Source organism: Pezoporus flaviventris, unplaced genomic scaffold, assembly GCF_033815535.1.
Source record: "Pezoporus flaviventris isolate CSIRO_AGI_PZ_B2104156 unplaced genomic scaffold, CSIRO_AGI_Pfla_v1 ptg000029l, whole genome shotgun sequence".
Taxonomy (NCBI): domain Eukaryota; kingdom Metazoa; phylum Chordata; class Aves; order Psittaciformes; family Psittacidae; genus Pezoporus; species Pezoporus flaviventris.
Genome location: NW_026892577.1, coordinates 11,870,193 through 11,887,043, shown reverse-complemented (window position 1 = coordinate 11,887,043; position 16,851 = coordinate 11,870,193). Strand labels below are relative to the sequence as shown.

Here is a 16,851-nt window from a genome sequence, read left to right as displayed (position 1 = left end):
GAACTGTGGAAATGCTTCTCTCAGTGCTCTCTGCCATCGTGCAACATTTTTCTTCTGCCCCATTGATCTCAAGACAGGGAAAGGAGCTATTTGCTTGCTCACTGTCAGTAGGAGGGATAGGGTTTATGTCAGATTTGTGTGAAGCTGCAGGCAGACTGTGTGTTTGCATGGTTTCAACCTTACAAGTGATGCTTGCAGACCTTTGTCTGCATCACCACCTTAAAGAGCTCAGGAACTTAACTGCTGTTCTTGGAATTTATGCAGAAAGTTTTTCTGGATTTATTTGAGAGCTTTCATGAGGCAATGGAAGCAGAGTATTGGTTTAAGGTCTATCCAGCTTCAGCCTGTCTCCTCTTCCCTCCATTACAGCCCAGTGATGTCACTGCTGGCCTCTCATCCTTTCACCAATGTCCAGTGGTGCTCATTTCTGGCCCTATTCATCTCCTGGGTTCCTTCTGGGCATTCACTGCTTCTACACTGCTGGCATTTCACTTTGTTTCTCCTTCGTCTGTCTCTCTGGTTGTCAGGCATGACCCACAGTTCTCAGCACTTCCTCCTCTTGCTCTCTAGCTGAATTTCATGTGTTGCTTCTGATTTCTCTACAAACACCAATGGCTTGCAGCTTTAACATAGTTGATTTCTCCTGTCTATAGCAGGGCCATGCTCAGTTGTCCTGACAAAGTTGGTGACAGAGGTGCCATAATCAAATAGAGAGGACAGAGGTTTACGATTTTATCATTACCTGGAATTCCAATTTTTCCTGTCTCTCTCACCCCAGCAACATCTCTGCCTTGAGAGCATTTTGGCTGCTCCTTTGTCCCCTGAGCTCCATCTCCTCGTTGGTTTCTGCACACAGTCCCTTCCTCTTTTTTTTGTAATTGACTCGTTTGCTCCTCCAGCCTTGCACTTCATCCATCTTCCTATTTCCCCTCTCTGATCTACTCCTCATGTCCACTTCCTTCAGTTTTTTTGCTGGAATGTGAAGCATCCCTCCAGAAAAATAGGTCTCTGAACTTTTACCATCCCCCCTGTATTCCCTCTTCCTTCACCTCTATCATCTCCTCCCAGATGGTGGGACAGATACTTGTTCACATTCATTCTCAGGCTTGCAAAATTGGCATATTCACTTCTCTTTCCTTTTCACATGATGATGTGAAATGATAATTCTACACATTTCTCTGCTCCTCAGGGCTGGGCTTAGTTTGCTGGAAGTGTTTCTGAGGCTATTGTGGTCTTTGGAGATCTGCAGAGCTCTGGTTCTCACTGGTGCTTTGTTCCCCTGACTTGCTTCTACTCAAGGTACAAAAGACAACAGCTAAATCAGACCCAGCCATTGATGACTACAGGGAAGTTTGGGAATCCAACTCTGTCAAAGGGTGCTGTCATACACAGAGGTATCCTCAGTCACTATGTGGATGTTTTTTCTGCTTGCTGAAGAGGCAGTGGACAAAGGGGATTTCTGCCCGCTGGGATGACACCCAGTTTGACCAGCCTCAGGAGCAGTTCCCACAGCTTGATGGAAATTGTGCATCTTAGTTTTTCAAGAGCCTCAAAACGTCTTTTGGGAGATAGACACTTCGGGAACTCCCTGTCTCTCTCCATAGACAAATCTCCAGGACTAGGGTACCTGTGCTAGTCTGAGTATGTTTGAGACTAGGACTGAGGAAAAGAATAAATGCAGTTTATTCCAGCAGAGTATATGGTGTCTAACTGCTCACAGTGCTGGAAATTAAGTTACAAAAAGAAAAAAAGAAAAGAGATCATGAACCAGCAGCTGCCTTTAGCTTTAGTGCACCTTCACCCCCCAGTTTCTCATGTGGCTTCCCATGGTGTGCCAGCTAGGGAGAGCCCACATCCACAACCTTTATGAGACCAGTGCCTTCTTTTTGTCCATGTCGCCTTTTTCTATAGTTTTCTTAATTAGGCAGCTAGTGAGTACAGAATGACTCTCAGAGGAAAGCCTGGCAGCACCGTGCTCTATTTTCCTATGACTGGACTTGGTAATACCAGTTTGTGTTTGTTTCATGATGGCAAAAGGCAAAGAGCACTGCTAACTGTGTTTTTTCCAACCAGGCAGTTGGTTTTGATTGATGCCTTGCTTTTGCTCATAGGGAGGAAGGAAGCGCTCTCAGTAGGCTTGCTTTCCTCCTGCTGTCAATGAGCTGCCTAGCCAGCCAGTCCTCTGAGCCTAGGTATGTTTGCTTGTTACAGAACATCCCAGGTCATCTACGTTAAAGAGCAATGCACCAATACTGTATTAAACTGAGGAACTGTCCTCTGCCTGCTTGTTCAGGTTAGATGTGATACATAAATGTGCTAGAAAATGGTTTCAGCAGTGGAGTTCACTGTGCAGCACCCACCTTGACACTGGCAGTTTTAGGAGGTTGCATTCCAGACGTTAAGCCTCTTGTGAAAATGATGGGCACTGAAGTGCAGAAAGAGAAAAAGCCTCAATAAAAGGAGTCTGTCATGCAATTGAGTGGTGTGATGACCACAGATTTACCACATTCCCTGGGCTTACTCTTCTTCTCAGAAATTGTCATGCCATGGTACAGGGCAAGAACTTGAGAGTCTCAAAAGAAAGTGTATTTTGGTAAAGTATCTATAGATAACGCTCTTAATTGTCACTTGCTGAATTTTCTCCTTGTTGGCTTTTTTAGAGCATCCATAACTCAGGTTTACTTGACAGCACTACAGAAACAGACATGGTTGATATCTTGGGAATCAAAGACATGATGACTGGGTTTTTTTTTTAAAGGCTGTCTAGCCTGTTTTATCCTTCCCAGCCTAATGGAGGTTTGTTTGGTACAGCACATCCTCTGATGATAATAACTTTCATCATTTATGAGCAGAAGTTTATTTTCTAGTGAACTAAAAATGTTCATCCTAAGGAGATTTCCCCCATTTCCTTTCAGGCCGATTTGTACAGTCTGAGATCTCGGCTTAAATTTCCGCTGTGCTTTTTCTTCTCTCTTCCCCACCCTCTGCCTTCCCCCCCCCCCCCGCCCGCCCCAGTCAGTCCTGCCGTCCAAAGAGGTTTCATGTACTGAAACCCTTCAACAACTGCTCAGACGATTTACAACAAGCACTTTCACAGGCAGTAGCTCTACAAAAGCAAGGAAAAGGCGAACTACCTATAATAACGAAGTTAAATGCAGTTTTAAGTGTTTGTGAACTGCAACTGACTGAAAGGGTGCCAAACGTTTTGCAAATATACACAAAAAGACAGGCCCCTGCTCTAATATACTTATAAATTAAAAGGAAAGTTCATTGGCAAGAGCAGAAGAGATGATATGACATGCTTTAAATAGTTTATAGGGAGCTGGAGGATTGTTGTTTATTTGGTGATGTTGGGAAAATATTTAATGTGCTTTGGTTAAACTCTTTATAGAAATGCTTCTCCTCCCCCGTTTTTGTTTTTTTTTTGTGTGTGTTTTTTTTTTTTTTTCCCAGTGACTGTTTTGGAGATTAAAACCAGCAGGTTTAGAGTAGATGGAAAAAGGAGAAACGTATTTCCAAATCGACAAAACCGCGAGTAAATCTTTATAGATAGCTTTTATGTGAGTCAGGCTTTCTAAACTAATTATCGTAATACAAGAAAGGACCAGCGCTTCACCGCCCTGTGCACGGCGAGCAAGGTCGCAGCTGGTGTAAATCGAGATGCCTCCTATCTGGTTTGCATTGCTGTGAAGGAGGTGAGCTGTGCCCCCTCCTTGCAGGTTCCTGGACCAGCCCCGAGCGGTGCCGGTAATTCTCGGGGCTCCCGCACCTCCCTTACTGCCCCACCGCTCAGAGATAATAATCAAAGCCTTTTAGAGTTTAAAGGGCTTCTATAGCAAACCTACCATTTATTTTAAAACCAAACCCTCAAACCGGTGAATTTTTTAGGTTCGCCTTGCCCTTGCTGTGGCCAGATACGAAAAGGGGTGCAATTGCTTTTCCGAGGCCAACGGATCGGGGCAGGCTCCAGCTGTTGGTCTGGAAAGCTGAGACAGGTAAGGGAATATGTTCTTTAGCGCCTTCTTCCCAGAATCTGGAAGCTGACCCCGGCAGCTGGGAGACTTTCTGCTCCTTTCCCTGCTGTTTTATGTTGTTGGTGATGTCTCCGCAGATAAGTGACTTCGCTGCATCCGGAGTTTGCGTTCGAAGCAGAGACTAATTGTAAGGAACGTTTCAGAATAAACACATTTCCAAAGAAGTTTGTAAGGGGAAAATATATGTGTAAAGGAGGTTAAATGGGACAATTTGTCTTTTTCTACCTAACCCGCTAGAGTTTCGTTTTAAAATAGAGGCATCCTTAGCAGGAGACGCGGCACAAAATTTTGGCCTGTAACCACATCTCTGATTTGAGAAACAAATGCCCCTGAAGCCTTGCTGACATCTGATAATGCGGGAGAAAATAATCATAAAATAACAAGATGATTCAGAAACTCGTGTCCCGTGTTTGGAGGTGACCCAAAAAAATTGAGCAGCTTCCGAAGCTGAGGCTTCGGGTCCTGGGTCAGTTCTAAGCGCCATTGCAAACTGCGGCTGAAACATTTGCAGGCGAATACAAGTCTCCAGGCTTAAATTGCCTTCTTCCTGTCCCGGGATGCCAGGGCTTTGCACAGCTGAAATTGCACAGCCCTTTCCCCCGGATCCTCTTATTTCTTCTAGCGCTCAAAGCCCCGCTGCTCCGGGCGTCCCTTTACTGCTTTTTGTCAGCCTGAGCTGCGCCTGGCAGCGAGGCGCGTTTTGAGCCCAGCTCCCGTCTCCTCCTTACCGGGATGGGTTTCACAGTAAATCCTGGTTTGTGCTCTCCCTGCTCACCCCTAGCAGAGCCAAAGGTATGTTTCATCCTCCGCCAGCTCCGTTACTATTAATTGCACAGTGACTCCGGGCTCCCGCAACCCCTGCTTGTGTAGCCCGGGTCTGGCAGCAGGGCTGCCCCTGGAGAGATAGGCTTGAAGTGTTTCGTGGGGCAGAAACGAGGAGAAAGGAGATGTCCACGGGAGACGGCGTTCACTGCCTTCCCCAGGATCCAGGCCCAAGCTTCTCCACTTTGTGCGGGGATCAGCCGAGCTTACCGAGCTCCGGGACCTGCCGCCGTGGGACACACCGGGTCCTCTCCCTCGGCCTCCAGGACCCCCGCTGCGAAGGACGAAGAGCGCAGGTGGCTCCTCACGGGCACTGGGAGGAGCGGGATGGGGGTCCCAGCAGCGGGGAGCCCTGCCGGGACAACAGGCTGCCGGTGCGCCGGGAGTGCCCTTGGCCCTGCCTGCGGAGCTCGCCGCTCGTACCCGAGCATGGACAGGCTCCCCGAGGGCTGCTGGCGGGGCCCTGTCGTCTGGTCCGCTCTTCCATGTGGCTCAGAGCGGCCCGGCTCAGGGCGCTACTTGTGTCTCTGTCCCGCAGCCCCACCGCTCGCCGCAGCCTCGGCATTTCCCGACCCCGGCGCGGGGGAGCCCGCAGGTGGGTGCCTGTTCCCGGCTGCGCCGGGTCCCTCACCGGCAGATGGTGCTGCTGGAGCCCCATCCCCGGGGCTGCGGGGCCCCGAAGGGCCGCACTGGGCCCGTCTCAGCCCAGCCATTTCCAGCCCTGCCGGTCAAGGCAGCGACATCTGAGCCCTGCGTGCTGCTTGGTCTGGGTGAAGGTGGAGCCGAGGTGGGCAAGGGCAGCGGCGGAGGCGGAGGGCTCAGGTATGGCGCGTTATATGTCCCTGAGCTCACCGGCTACCGGTGTGCGGGACGCGGCGCTTGCCCGGAAAGCAGCTGCTGGCGGGGCAAGATGCCTGCTTCCCGTGTAGATTCCTTGAGGGAGGCCATCTCTCTCGGGATGCTCGGCAGCGGCCACTGATGCTGGGCCTGGTGTCACCAGCCTGCTCCCAGTGCCGAGAACCGTGGCCGGTTTCATCGCTGCAGCACACCGAGCCCGGGGCGTCCCGCAGGCAGCGGCCACGAGCTGGCCCTGGCGCCGGCTACATCGTCGGTTCCATCGAACCAAAAGGTAGTGCCCTTTGCACCGCCGATGAGGACATTTCCACAAAGGCCGCTGCTACAGCCGCTCCTCTCCCTTCCCCGACGCGGGTCGGGCACCGCTGGACCCTGAATCCGAAGGGAAAGGGCTGCGGGTGGCCAGATTCCGCGGGTCTCTGTCCTCGACGGGTCTTCGTGAGCGGCCCGGCAGAGCCGGTGACTTTGGGCGGGGCCAGCCGCGTGTACCGGGACCGGGCTTCAGGCTGCTGGCGACCCCCAGCCCCGCTGCTCCCGTCGGTCCCGCGGAACCGTCAGAGCTCAGTCCCGGGGGCCCCACCCGGCACGGCGGGTCCCGGCTCGGTCGGGGCTGAGCTCTCCCCGTGGGTATCGCGGGTTTTTTTGGGGGTGATTAACCTCGCTTTCCTATAGCCAGGGCCGCCCGCGCTGCCTTACCGCCTCGGCCGTTCCTGCAGCCGCGGACAAGCTGGGGCCGTGCTGGGCTGCCTCCGTGCTCCGGTCCCGGGCTCCTCGGTGTACCGGCTCCGGCCCGGTTTTGGGCTGTCCGAGAACTCCCGTCCCGGAAAGCGGCCGCCGGTGAGCTGCGGAGCTGGAGCAAAGCGAAAGCTCGGGGCTGCGGTGGGGCGGCGGGCCCCGAGCCGAGGGGGTTAAACCAGGAGCCTCCCCTTACCTTCAAAAAGTTAAAAATGTCTGGAGCCTGCATCTCTTAAAGGGGCGGTGCTGGCTGCATGGAGTCTTGGCACCGGCTGCGAGAAAGGCTGGTCAGGGGCGTGAGTTCCCCTCCACCAGCACCAAAACATTGCAAAAAAAGGCAGAGCTCCCCACACTTTAGATAAGGACAATTAGCCACCAGCGAGCCCCTGCAGACAGCGAGCTAATTAGGGGTTTCCTGCTCTCCGGCATGCCCTGTCCCAGCTCCTGCCCCCCCGGGCTCTTAGCCCTGATGGCACCTGGGCTGGCTCTCATGGCCACCTTCTCGCTGTCCTCCCAGGCCGGGGACAGGAGAGCGCTGCCAGTGGAGAAACCTCCAGGTGTGAAGGGAAGGACTCTCATTCTCCTTGATGTCAACACCAAGAGCCCTGTCAGGATAATCAGTGAGAATTTCCTCTCCCTGCAGCTGGACCCCTCCATCATTCATGATGGCTGGCTCGATTTCTTAAGGTAAGGCAGGAGCCCCCCGGCGCCCTTCCCAAGCCGCCCGCGGGGCGCCCCGGCGGCCCCGCAGCCCAGCCCCGCCGGGCTCCGCGCTGCTGGCGGCGCTCGTTGTGACGGAGGGAGCGAGGCCATGGTTTCCATTAAGATGCACATGTTTGCAATGGAGAAAGCATTTCGGAGACTTATCAATTATGACTGCAAAAATGTCGTGCTCCCCTCACTCCAACAACCGCTCCCCTGAACAATAAAATAATTAAGCACAACACGGGGCCGAGGCAGCACAGGGGAAAAAAAAACCACAAACCCTAAAAAACAAATCAAAAAGCAGCAGGAGGAATGGGGCCGCCTGCCGAGCCGAGCTGAGCCTTTCCTGGGTCCCGACGGCCGGAAAGCGGGGTGTCGGCCAGGTCTTCAGAGCCCTCCGCTCCCCGGACTTCCAGCTCTGCGAGGGGGGCAGAGTAGGGCTGCAGCTGCGCTGGGCTCCACCGGCGGTGCGGAGCGGCCGCGGCCTGGAGGCGCTGGGACGGCCAGAAAGCCCTCTCCCTGCTGGGTAAGTCGGGAAGGGAGAGCGGGTCTCCACCGCACGCCCGTTCCGAGAGTCTTCGGCTGCGGCAGCCTCCGGTGAAGGAGCGGGCGAAGCGGAGTCTGGCCGGCTTCCCCCTTCCTTTCCTCCCCTCTCCGCTTCACTCTGCTCAGCTCCCCTCCCCTCCGCTGCTGCTCGGCCCGCGGCACGGTCCCGTGTTCCCGTGTGGTGCGGCAGGGCTGCGCGGGGCGGTGAGCGCTTCTGCGTCCGGGACGCTGCTGCACTTGTCCGGGGGACGCCGCGGGTGAGCGGGGAGAGGGTTATTATCAGGGTCCTGCCGGCCTCGGGCCACCACCGGCGGTTGGGGCGGCTCCCCGCTCCCGGGCCGCTTTGCTCGGCTGGCGCAAAGCCCCACAGCTGGACTCCGCCGCCGTGGTACCCGCAGCGCACCGGGCAGCAGGGCCCTGCAGGGTAACGGATGGTCTTCTAAGCCCCGTGGCCGCCGGTCGTCCCCGGGACCGAGGCAGGGAGGTTCGTCCCGTCCCGCGGCGCCCTCAGCCCGGTCTCTCCTCTCCCCAGCTCCCGGCGGCTGGTGACCCTGGCGCGGGGCCTGGCCCCCGCCTTCCTACGCTTCGCGGGCAAGAGGACGGACTTTCTGCAGTTCCACAACGTGAAGAACCCGGCCAAGAGCCGCGGCGGGCCCGGCCCCGACTACTACCTCAAGAACTACGAGGACGGTGAGCTCCGAGTTCGGGACATGGGGCGGGAGCGGCAGCGGGGGTTTGCGGGCGCCGGGCGGTCCCGCTCCGCCTGCCCCGCTCTCCCTGTGCCCACGCGGAGCCGCGCAGATACCGGGCAGCGCCGCCGCCGGGCACCGGGCAGGGGAACCTCCCACGTACTCTTTTCTTCCCGAGCGGGACGAGCAGGACTGCTCGGTGGAGCCAGATCACTCGTTACCGGTGCATCCGGTGGATGCCGGCCCCGGGAACAAAAGGCCGGCACCGGGAACAGGGGCTTTTCGTGTTCCTCCACCGCTCTGCCGCTCCCTTCGCTCTCGAGCCTTGAGCGGGCACTGCCGTCCGCAGAGTGGCTTTGCCGCTCCTGCCGGGGACCGGGCACTGCCGTCCCGGGATGCCTGTGCACGCACCGCTCAACCTTCCCGCGGGGAGCCTTGCTTTTCCTCAAGGACCTCGGCGTCGTTCCGCGTTTCTCCGCCCGCCGCAGTCCCGGGGCTTCTTACAGACCCTGATCGCTCCCCCTCGGGACCCCGCTGCCACTGTAGGTCTTTCCGAAAGTCGCTGCCTGACCCACGGCTTTCCGCACCTCTACCTTCCTCCCCTAGCTTCGCCTTTTGCGGCCCTTAATTCACACAAAGAAACTTCGTAGGAAAGTCAGGGCCAAGTCCGTCTTAAGGCGTTTATTTTAAGCAGCAGACTACCATGTCCGCATGCAAGAATTTATTGATTTTTCTCTTGCTTCTTTTTTTTAAAGGAAAAAAAAACAACCAACCAAGCAAACAAAAAAAAAAACCAAAACACCAAAAAAAATCAAAACCAACCCAAACCTTTGGGTATTTTTCCTTGCTCAATGACTTACAAAAATCAGCTGAAGATATTTCCATAAGTAATTTTGAAGGCCAATTAATGCCAGACAGATCCCAGTGGGCAGGTTTGTGGAACAGAGGAAGTTTCGCAGAGATCTAGTCAGCAGCACAGTGCTGAATGGAAAAAGCAGATGCATTTGCCAGTTTTCTGATGGCTCTCACTCCCGCTGTTCCCCCACGTAACTTCTGATCTCACCGAGATGAATGTCCCTCTATTCCCACCCGCAGGCAGGTGGGTAAGTTTGTGTGTTCTGTCTTTCGCCTGGTCTCTTGGCCGGAGCAATCCCGATGTTATTCCTTGTTTTATTTCTCCTCGTAACAAATCTCAGGCGGCAGGTTTGCTGTAAACTTTGCTTGCTGAGATGCACTTCAGGAGAAAATGCTGACCAAACCTGCCGCAAACACCTCAAACAGAAGAAATTAAGTGTAGTGCATAAAATCGTGGATGGGACTCATACAAAACATTTGTAGGAATAAATTTTCCCACTTCTAATATTTCAACAGCTTGCAGGAGACAAACTTATTAAATGTCTTCACAACAGCTTTCATGTTAGGGAAGGACTGAAAGCTTTTGGTGTTTTTTCCAGTTTTTCCTCATAGCAATAAAGTTGAAATGTAGCAGCCCTTCAAAATGAAGCTTCTCATAGAAGCCATAACCACAGGTCTTAACTTTTCATCACTTAAATATGGAACAGAACCATTGCAAATGTGGGTGAGGGAAGGAGGGGACACATGTGGTGTGTATCAAGCATCGGTGTAAATCAGAAAGGTGTGGTAAAAGGGATTTCCTGCCTGGAAGTAAAGCTTTTGTATTTGCTCTTCAGATCTGGGTGAAAACTCCAGGGCTAGAGTTGCTAGTAGCTGGCATCTTTTTGCGCCGAGGCTGTGCTGAGCACTTCTCTAGAGGGATCCAGCTCTCCAAAATGAAAACCTGATGCCACTGCAGTTCTTTGCCTCTCTGTATCGGATCTGAGCAGCCATCTTATCCTTTTGGACCACTGGTCTGGTTTTTGTTCCCTTATCTGTGGCTCACCCAAGACCTGCCTGGGATCAGGGCATGCACGAACATGCAAGTGGATGCCCTTGCTGCAAGGAACTTACAGCCTGAGTAGACAGAAGAAAGATGGCAATCAGCACCTGAGAGTGGGGGAGCCAGCAAGCATCCTGATAGGTACCCTTCCTCCTTCCCAGTTTATCTGGGGTGGTTGGTGTTGTTTTCTGTGTCTGTGGGCTTTTGCAGGTCCAGCATTTATTTTCTGAAAAGTCTTCTCTAAGCTTCAGTGCCATGGGAGCAGGGAAGAAATCAGGGGGCTCAATTAGTTACAAAGTCAGGAAATAATTAGAAGAGAAATCAGTGCATGTCTAAGTTTTATATGTCACCTTAGCGATTTTTAGTGATGTGACAAGTGATAGCTCAATTGTTTTCTGCTTCAAGTGATTGTCTTTTTGCCTGTTCACCCTGTGGGTGCACTCAGACCTCCAGCCTGGGACCCCATCGCCTGGATGCTCTTTGCAGCCCAAAGGGTGCTCCTATGCCTTGTGTTCCAATATGGCCTGTGCATAGATGGGGAGGGAAGGGCACACCTTATGTTCTTCTTGGATGCAGCAACTCAGCAAGATGAAGGACCAAGAGGTGAAGGGCACATGTACAAGACTGCTCAGAGGACAGCAGTTACTAGTGAGTAATTCTGTGTGTGGTATTCATGTCACAGGCAGCTGCACTTCTCTACACAGGCCACCCCAGCAGGGCCATCTCAGGCATTCAACAGGGCTGCTTTGCAGCATCCTTCATGGATCCTCTGCCCTGTGACCATGCTTGCTGGAGTTTGAATCAGTCTGTGTGCAGGGATATTTGTGTTGTACATCCCACTCTGTCACCCCATTTCCCTCCAGACCAGGTATTCCTTCCTCACTGCTACCTTTAATTGCCTTTTCTATCTCCATAGTGCCCCATCTTCCTGAAAATCGGTCCTCCTCAAAGATTCATGCTATTCTTTCCCTTACATTTAAAATGATGGTTATTTTCCTTTCAAACTGTTACAGCCATGCTTGCCTCCACCTTCTGAAAACTGCCTTTATCTAGAAATGCTTTTGGCTTCACCAGCCCATCTTTTCCTCTCCCTTCCTCCACAGAGACCGCGGGTGCTCTCTGAGGGTTATAGTAGTTGCTTTTGACTTGTATCTAAAATGTACTTAATTTTTCTGAAATAAGGTGTTTCCTTTAGGCTTCAGGGTCATTATTTTCTTGTACAGTTTCTTCCTGGAAGCACAGACCTGGAAGTATTGTGCAATACCAGGTGTGTGCAGTGTCTTCCCTTTGTAACTCAGCAGCCTCACCCCAGTCCAGACCAGTCATGTTTGGGCAGTAAAGGTAATAAAGTGATGAGTGATCTGTGGTGGCAGCCTGTGATGCCCATGAAGAGGGTGCATGTGGCAACTTGTTTCAGTGCTGCATATAGAGCTGGCACAGTAACTTCATCACCCACTGGCAGATTCATCTGTACCTGACGGAGCAACTTTTAACATTGATTGCCTGCAATGAATGCTTTAGGTGAGCTGTAGGGCAGTCCCTGTTGATGGTAGCATGGCTATATATATGCCCTGAACTTTGCTAAATATAAAAAGCATAACTATTAAATGTAACTAATCTGTTATATTAACAGTGTACTCCAGGTGGCCGCTATCCTGTGCTATCCCTATTTATGTGGTCAGTCCTGGAGTCCACCCTGTTTGGATATATCATTGGCCAGCCTGAGGTCTGTTAGAAACAGCAGAGTTTAACTTACGTCAGGCTCTGTGGTACCAGGAGGTGGGGCTGTGCCAGAGACTTTCTGACATTTGATGATCAAGAGGTGCAACATTTTTAGCCTGAGAAACTTTTCTGTCCCTTAAATGGTGTTTATGTGCCCTGCTGAGTTTTTTTTTAATTCACCAGCTGTGCTGAGAGTTGTGCTTTGTCATCTGTAGATGTGCTTCTCTCCTGACATAGGCACATGTCTGACCCCTGAGCAGGTACCAAGATGTGTGGTCTCATGCTTGATCTATGTAATAGACCCGCTTCTCTTTTTGCTGTTGGGTTGTCTACTAAGCAACCCTTTTTACCTGTCCTTTCAACTGCCTCACACATGCCAAGGACCAATTTGGCCTAAGGAATGGGACAATAAGAAACATTGGTCTCAATGAAAACAGGCTTGAGCAGCTCCCTTTGGGTGCAAATGCACAGGGCTACTTGTTTGCTCAGGCTGTAGTTGCTGATACAAAACCTCTTCTGTAGTTGGATTTGTAAAAACCTGATTTGTGTGCTGCTCTGGAGCTTGGTATTGGAGTGTTTTGTGTGGTGTGGAGAGCTGGCGTTGGTTCAGCAAGGGATGCTGCAGGTGCTGTCTCAGAACCCAGACCCCAGTTTGGAAGCTCTCTGCTGGTGCTACAGCACAAGTTTGGTGGCATAAACCTTGCTTAGAGTTTACCCCTGTTCATGTGTGCTGTGAAGGAATGCTCAAGAGAAAACCAGAAGTTACTCTTAGTAGGAGTTCTTCAAAACTTGTGCTGGCCCAAGCACACAGCTTCTCCATTGTGTCCCTTTGTGTAGCCCGCTGTGTTTGTGTGACTGAGGAGAGACCAAAGGACATACCACACACAGCCAGTATAGCCCTGTATGGGTCATGGCAGGGAGAGGGGAAGGGCAGCACATATGCATGCTGTAGGTAGTGCGTCAGAAAAGTTTCTGAGCTGAAGTGCATATGGACAACACATTTCAAAAATACTCTCTTAATTGCTGGTAAGTTCCTTCTGTTTTGTCTCCTTTTTTGGAGAGGAGAGTGGGCATCTGGAAAACTGGCCAATTACCACAGGAAAAAAAAAATGGAAAAAGACATGTTTCTTAAGCCTTCCATATTAGTCAGGAGATTTTGCTGTGTAGTGTGGGAAACTTCACATCATGCTGTGTAATCCTGGCATAGGTTTTTCTGGGCATCCTTTCAGTCTGGGATCTGTTCCTTCAGACGCCTTCAGGTACCTGGCACTGCAGCTAAACCTCAAGTTTTGTGCAGGAGTGAGAACGCTATTTCACTCTTGCTCAATCTGTATTAGCTGGCAGCTTCTAGGATGTTGTGGTTTTAGAATCTGTGAGGGTCTTGGGTGTCTTGGATTTCTGCCACCAAAAGGGTTGGAGCCCATGCCCTCTTTTTGTTCTGTGTTGTGCCTTTCTGCTGCTTCCCTTGTGTTGGCTCTGGCACATTTCTTCTGATCCTCTGCTAAGCCATCAGAAAGGTAATTCAGGAAAAGGTAGGCAACAGTTTTACTGTGAATTTAGTGATGAGGATCATGGGGTCATTATGGAGTATGAGGATGCCAGACCAAGGGAGCGTTGTCGCCATGTGGCTGGGACTGCCCCTTTGCCTCCACCAGCTCATAAAATGTTGCAGCAGATGTTTCTGAATGAAGAACCATTCTATTGCTCCCTAAAAATGACCGAACAAGTTTTCATTTATTCAGGGATTCCCCTTTTGTTTCTGGTCACTCAGAGTACCTTTTTGGTCTGCCCTCAACAGTTTAGGCATCTTCCTTTCGGAGCTTCCAGAGGAAACAGTTGGGTTTTTCACCTTCTGAGTATTTAAAAAGCAGCTCCTTTGGGAAGCATTTTGGGCATTGGAGGCTCTTTGTCGTCGAGATGAGTAGATCCTCTGATGTCCTTCAGTTTTCTGGGATTTTCCAGATCTGGGGCTGTTCCACACCTTGGCATAAGCTCTGAGGCAGCCTCCTGCTCTCTATTTCCCAGGGCTCAAGGCTACATGGAAGGAGCTGCAACCTGCTCTACCTGGCAGGGATTTCTGTGTAAGGAGATACAGCCCTTAGCTGCTTCCTCAGAAGAAATGGTAATAATAATAATTAGTAATAGTAATAACAATGCTGTAGAAATCACCTTACAGAAGGTAAGGGAAATGCTGCCTATGCAGGAGAGACTTTCAAAGATGGCCTCTTTATCTCCACTTTTTGTTTTTAAATTTCAAATTATTTTGCTATAATCATGCCTGGAAATTGCTTTAATAACTACAGGAGATGGTGCAATCAAACAGCTAGATCCTGATTTGTTAGCTATTTGCTGGTATATGGATGAAGCAAAAGATTTCTATTGTTACATGTTTGATTCTTTGTAATAACAATCCTAAATTCTCTAAAAACCATTGCATATTTTTGCTAGTTCAAAGCTTCTTTCTGTGCTACATCTTCTTTGCATGAATCACTTCTTATTCATAAGATGCTGTGCAAAAAAAAATATTTTCTGGCTTTCATGACAAAAGAAATAGGGAATTATTACATATGAAACACATGATTTATGGTTTTATATAGGGGGAAATAAATTGTGAAATTCATTGTCAGGGAGTTTTTCCCAGCTAAAAGAAAGGACTGAAACTAATGTGTCAGAAATCTGCCTATTGGAGACAGACATGCTGAGGATGTGTTTTCTGCTTGAGAAATCTGCAGGCTTTCTAGAGAGAAGTTGTGTCCCCAATTCTACAGTCACTGGGCATTTTATAGTAATTTCAGAAGAAAAATCTGTTTTTTAAGCATTTTACATTGTGTTAGTTTAAAAAGTTGATACTTTACAAATTTGGCAACCTGCAATTCATTAGAGTTTTGCCTGGTCACCCATTTAAACATCTGTTTAACTTCTGCATTAGCACAACTAATATCTTACTTATTTATTTATTTATTTTTAGAAAGACTCTCACAGTTTTGTTTGCAGGAAATAGTTTTGTTTATGATTTTAAATTCACTTCCTAGGACTGCAAAGCTGAAGCAAACAGTCCCATTAAGTGGATGAGCAAACTCGGCTTGTTGTGGCACCATGGCAGTGGACAGTGCTCAGTTCATGGATGCATAGAAAGATGCTACTTCAGCCTTCTGTCACACATCCCTTTGGCCATAGCCTTCTCCACGCAAAGCTTGGTCTGTGCCCTCCTCCCATCTCCCAGCTGATCAGCTGTATAGTCTGTGTCTGTTCTGTGACTCCAGTGACTCCTGGAAGGGAATTGCCCATGGACAGACGGTTGCATGAGCCATGGTGTGAGTGCTTGCACACAGGCCGTTGATGATGCTGTGTAAATTCCCATGTGCAGAAGCTCAATGCATGGGTCAGGGAAGCCCTCCCCAACAGGCAGCTGGGAACTGTTTTGGTGTTCTGTGTGCTGTCCTGGAGGTTTCACAGCTTGGGGAGCTCTGGCCTAGTGCTGGAACTGTGGGAAATGGGTAGTGAAACCCCTTGGTGCCGGCCACTCACAGGAAAGTACTGCTAGAGCTCAGCTAGTCCTGACATGGGCATCTTGCCCTGGGATGGGGCTGCTGTGTTTGTGTCCCTCCTGAGGGGTGCTTTAACCTGTTCTTAGTAATTTCAGTCGGTAGATTCGGTGACTTCTGCAGGCGATGTGTACGTAAGCTGTGGAGATGTGTAGATCCCAAGGCGGGACGGAGAAATGCACAGGCCCTCGGAAACAGAACAGCCTTTGCCAAGCGACATCCTCCATCCAGGGCTCTGCAGGAGCCCGGCACCTCGGCGGGTGGGGAAGGGCGGCGGGGGGGGAGCCCGGGCCGGTCCCAAGGCGGGATTTCCCGTCGGTGCGCCGGTGCGGCCGCCAGCCGCAGCTCACCTGACCGCCACACGGGTGTGCTCCCGCCATACCGCACGGCGGCTGCCGGACCCGGGACCCGTGCCGCCGCCGGGCCGCCCCGGAGAGCCGCGCCGGGGGTCCGCGGCCGTGCCGCCTCGCCGGGAGGCTGAGCTGGCCAGGGTACTGACCCGGCACGGCCCGGGTCCTCTCGGGGCAGAGCTCGCCGTCTGCCGTCTTGGGAAGCCATGTAGCATCCTCTGGGGCTCCTGCATCTGGAGTTCTTCTTTCGCACTTCTGGCAGCAGCTGCTTGGTGCTTGGTTTCGTGTTTTGCTGGGTAGTTTAACTTCTATTTCATTTATTTATGTATTTATTTATTTTCCACTGATGTTTGGAAAGGCTGTGAGTGTCCTCCTGAAGTTCCTTCTCGAGAGGCTGCTCTGTCATAGAATGTTTTGAGTTGGAAAGGACCTTAAGACCATATAGTTCCAAGCCGCTTGCCATGGGCAGGGACACCTTCCACTAGACCAGGTTGCTCAAGATCCCATCCAGCCTGGCCTTGATCACTGCCAGAGGTGGAGCATTCAAAGCTTCCCTGGGCAGCCCGTTCCAGTGCCTCACCACTCTCACAGTAAAGAATTTCTTTCTGATACCCAACTTAAATCTCCCCTGTTTAAGTTTGAAGCTCCTCCTGTCCAGTGCCTCCTGGGTACCCTCCTCCTTGAATGCCTTGTGTCTTTCTCTTTTTCTGTCTCATCCTTCCAAGATTTGAGGGCTGCAGGCTCCTTGCTGGCTGTTTCCCCCAGGTTACTCTTGCTGAGATTTCCCCCAAGCCTCCAGAAGCTGTGGCTTGCCACCCCTATTCCCTTGGTGCTGCTGGCTCAGAAGAGTGGTGCAGAGGTGCTCTTGTCTCCTCCCCTGCGTGGAATACAGCTGGGTAGGATCTGGATGACGAGGCACTGAGTTCTTTGGGGAGCTCCATATCCCAGACA

At 51.3% G+C, this 16,851-nt stretch overlaps 1 protein-coding gene across 2 annotated transcripts in view; it reads left to right on the top strand.

Moving 5' to 3' along the window:
* The first annotated feature begins 6,536 nt into the window (after positions 1–6,536).
* HPSE2 (heparanase 2 (inactive)) overlaps positions 6,537–16,851 on the top strand; it is a 110,020-nt gene continuing 99,705 nt past the window's right edge. For both annotated transcript variants that reach the window (XM_061459038.1, XM_061459037.1), the window contains exons 1-2: positions 6,537–7,133; positions 8,230–8,387. In XM_061459038.1, the coding sequence (XP_061315022.1) occupies positions 6,874–7,133; positions 8,230–8,387 (418 nt within the window). In that variant the 5' untranslated portion in view covers positions 6,537–6,873. The remainder of the gene's footprint in view (positions 7,134–8,229; positions 8,388–16,851) is intronic.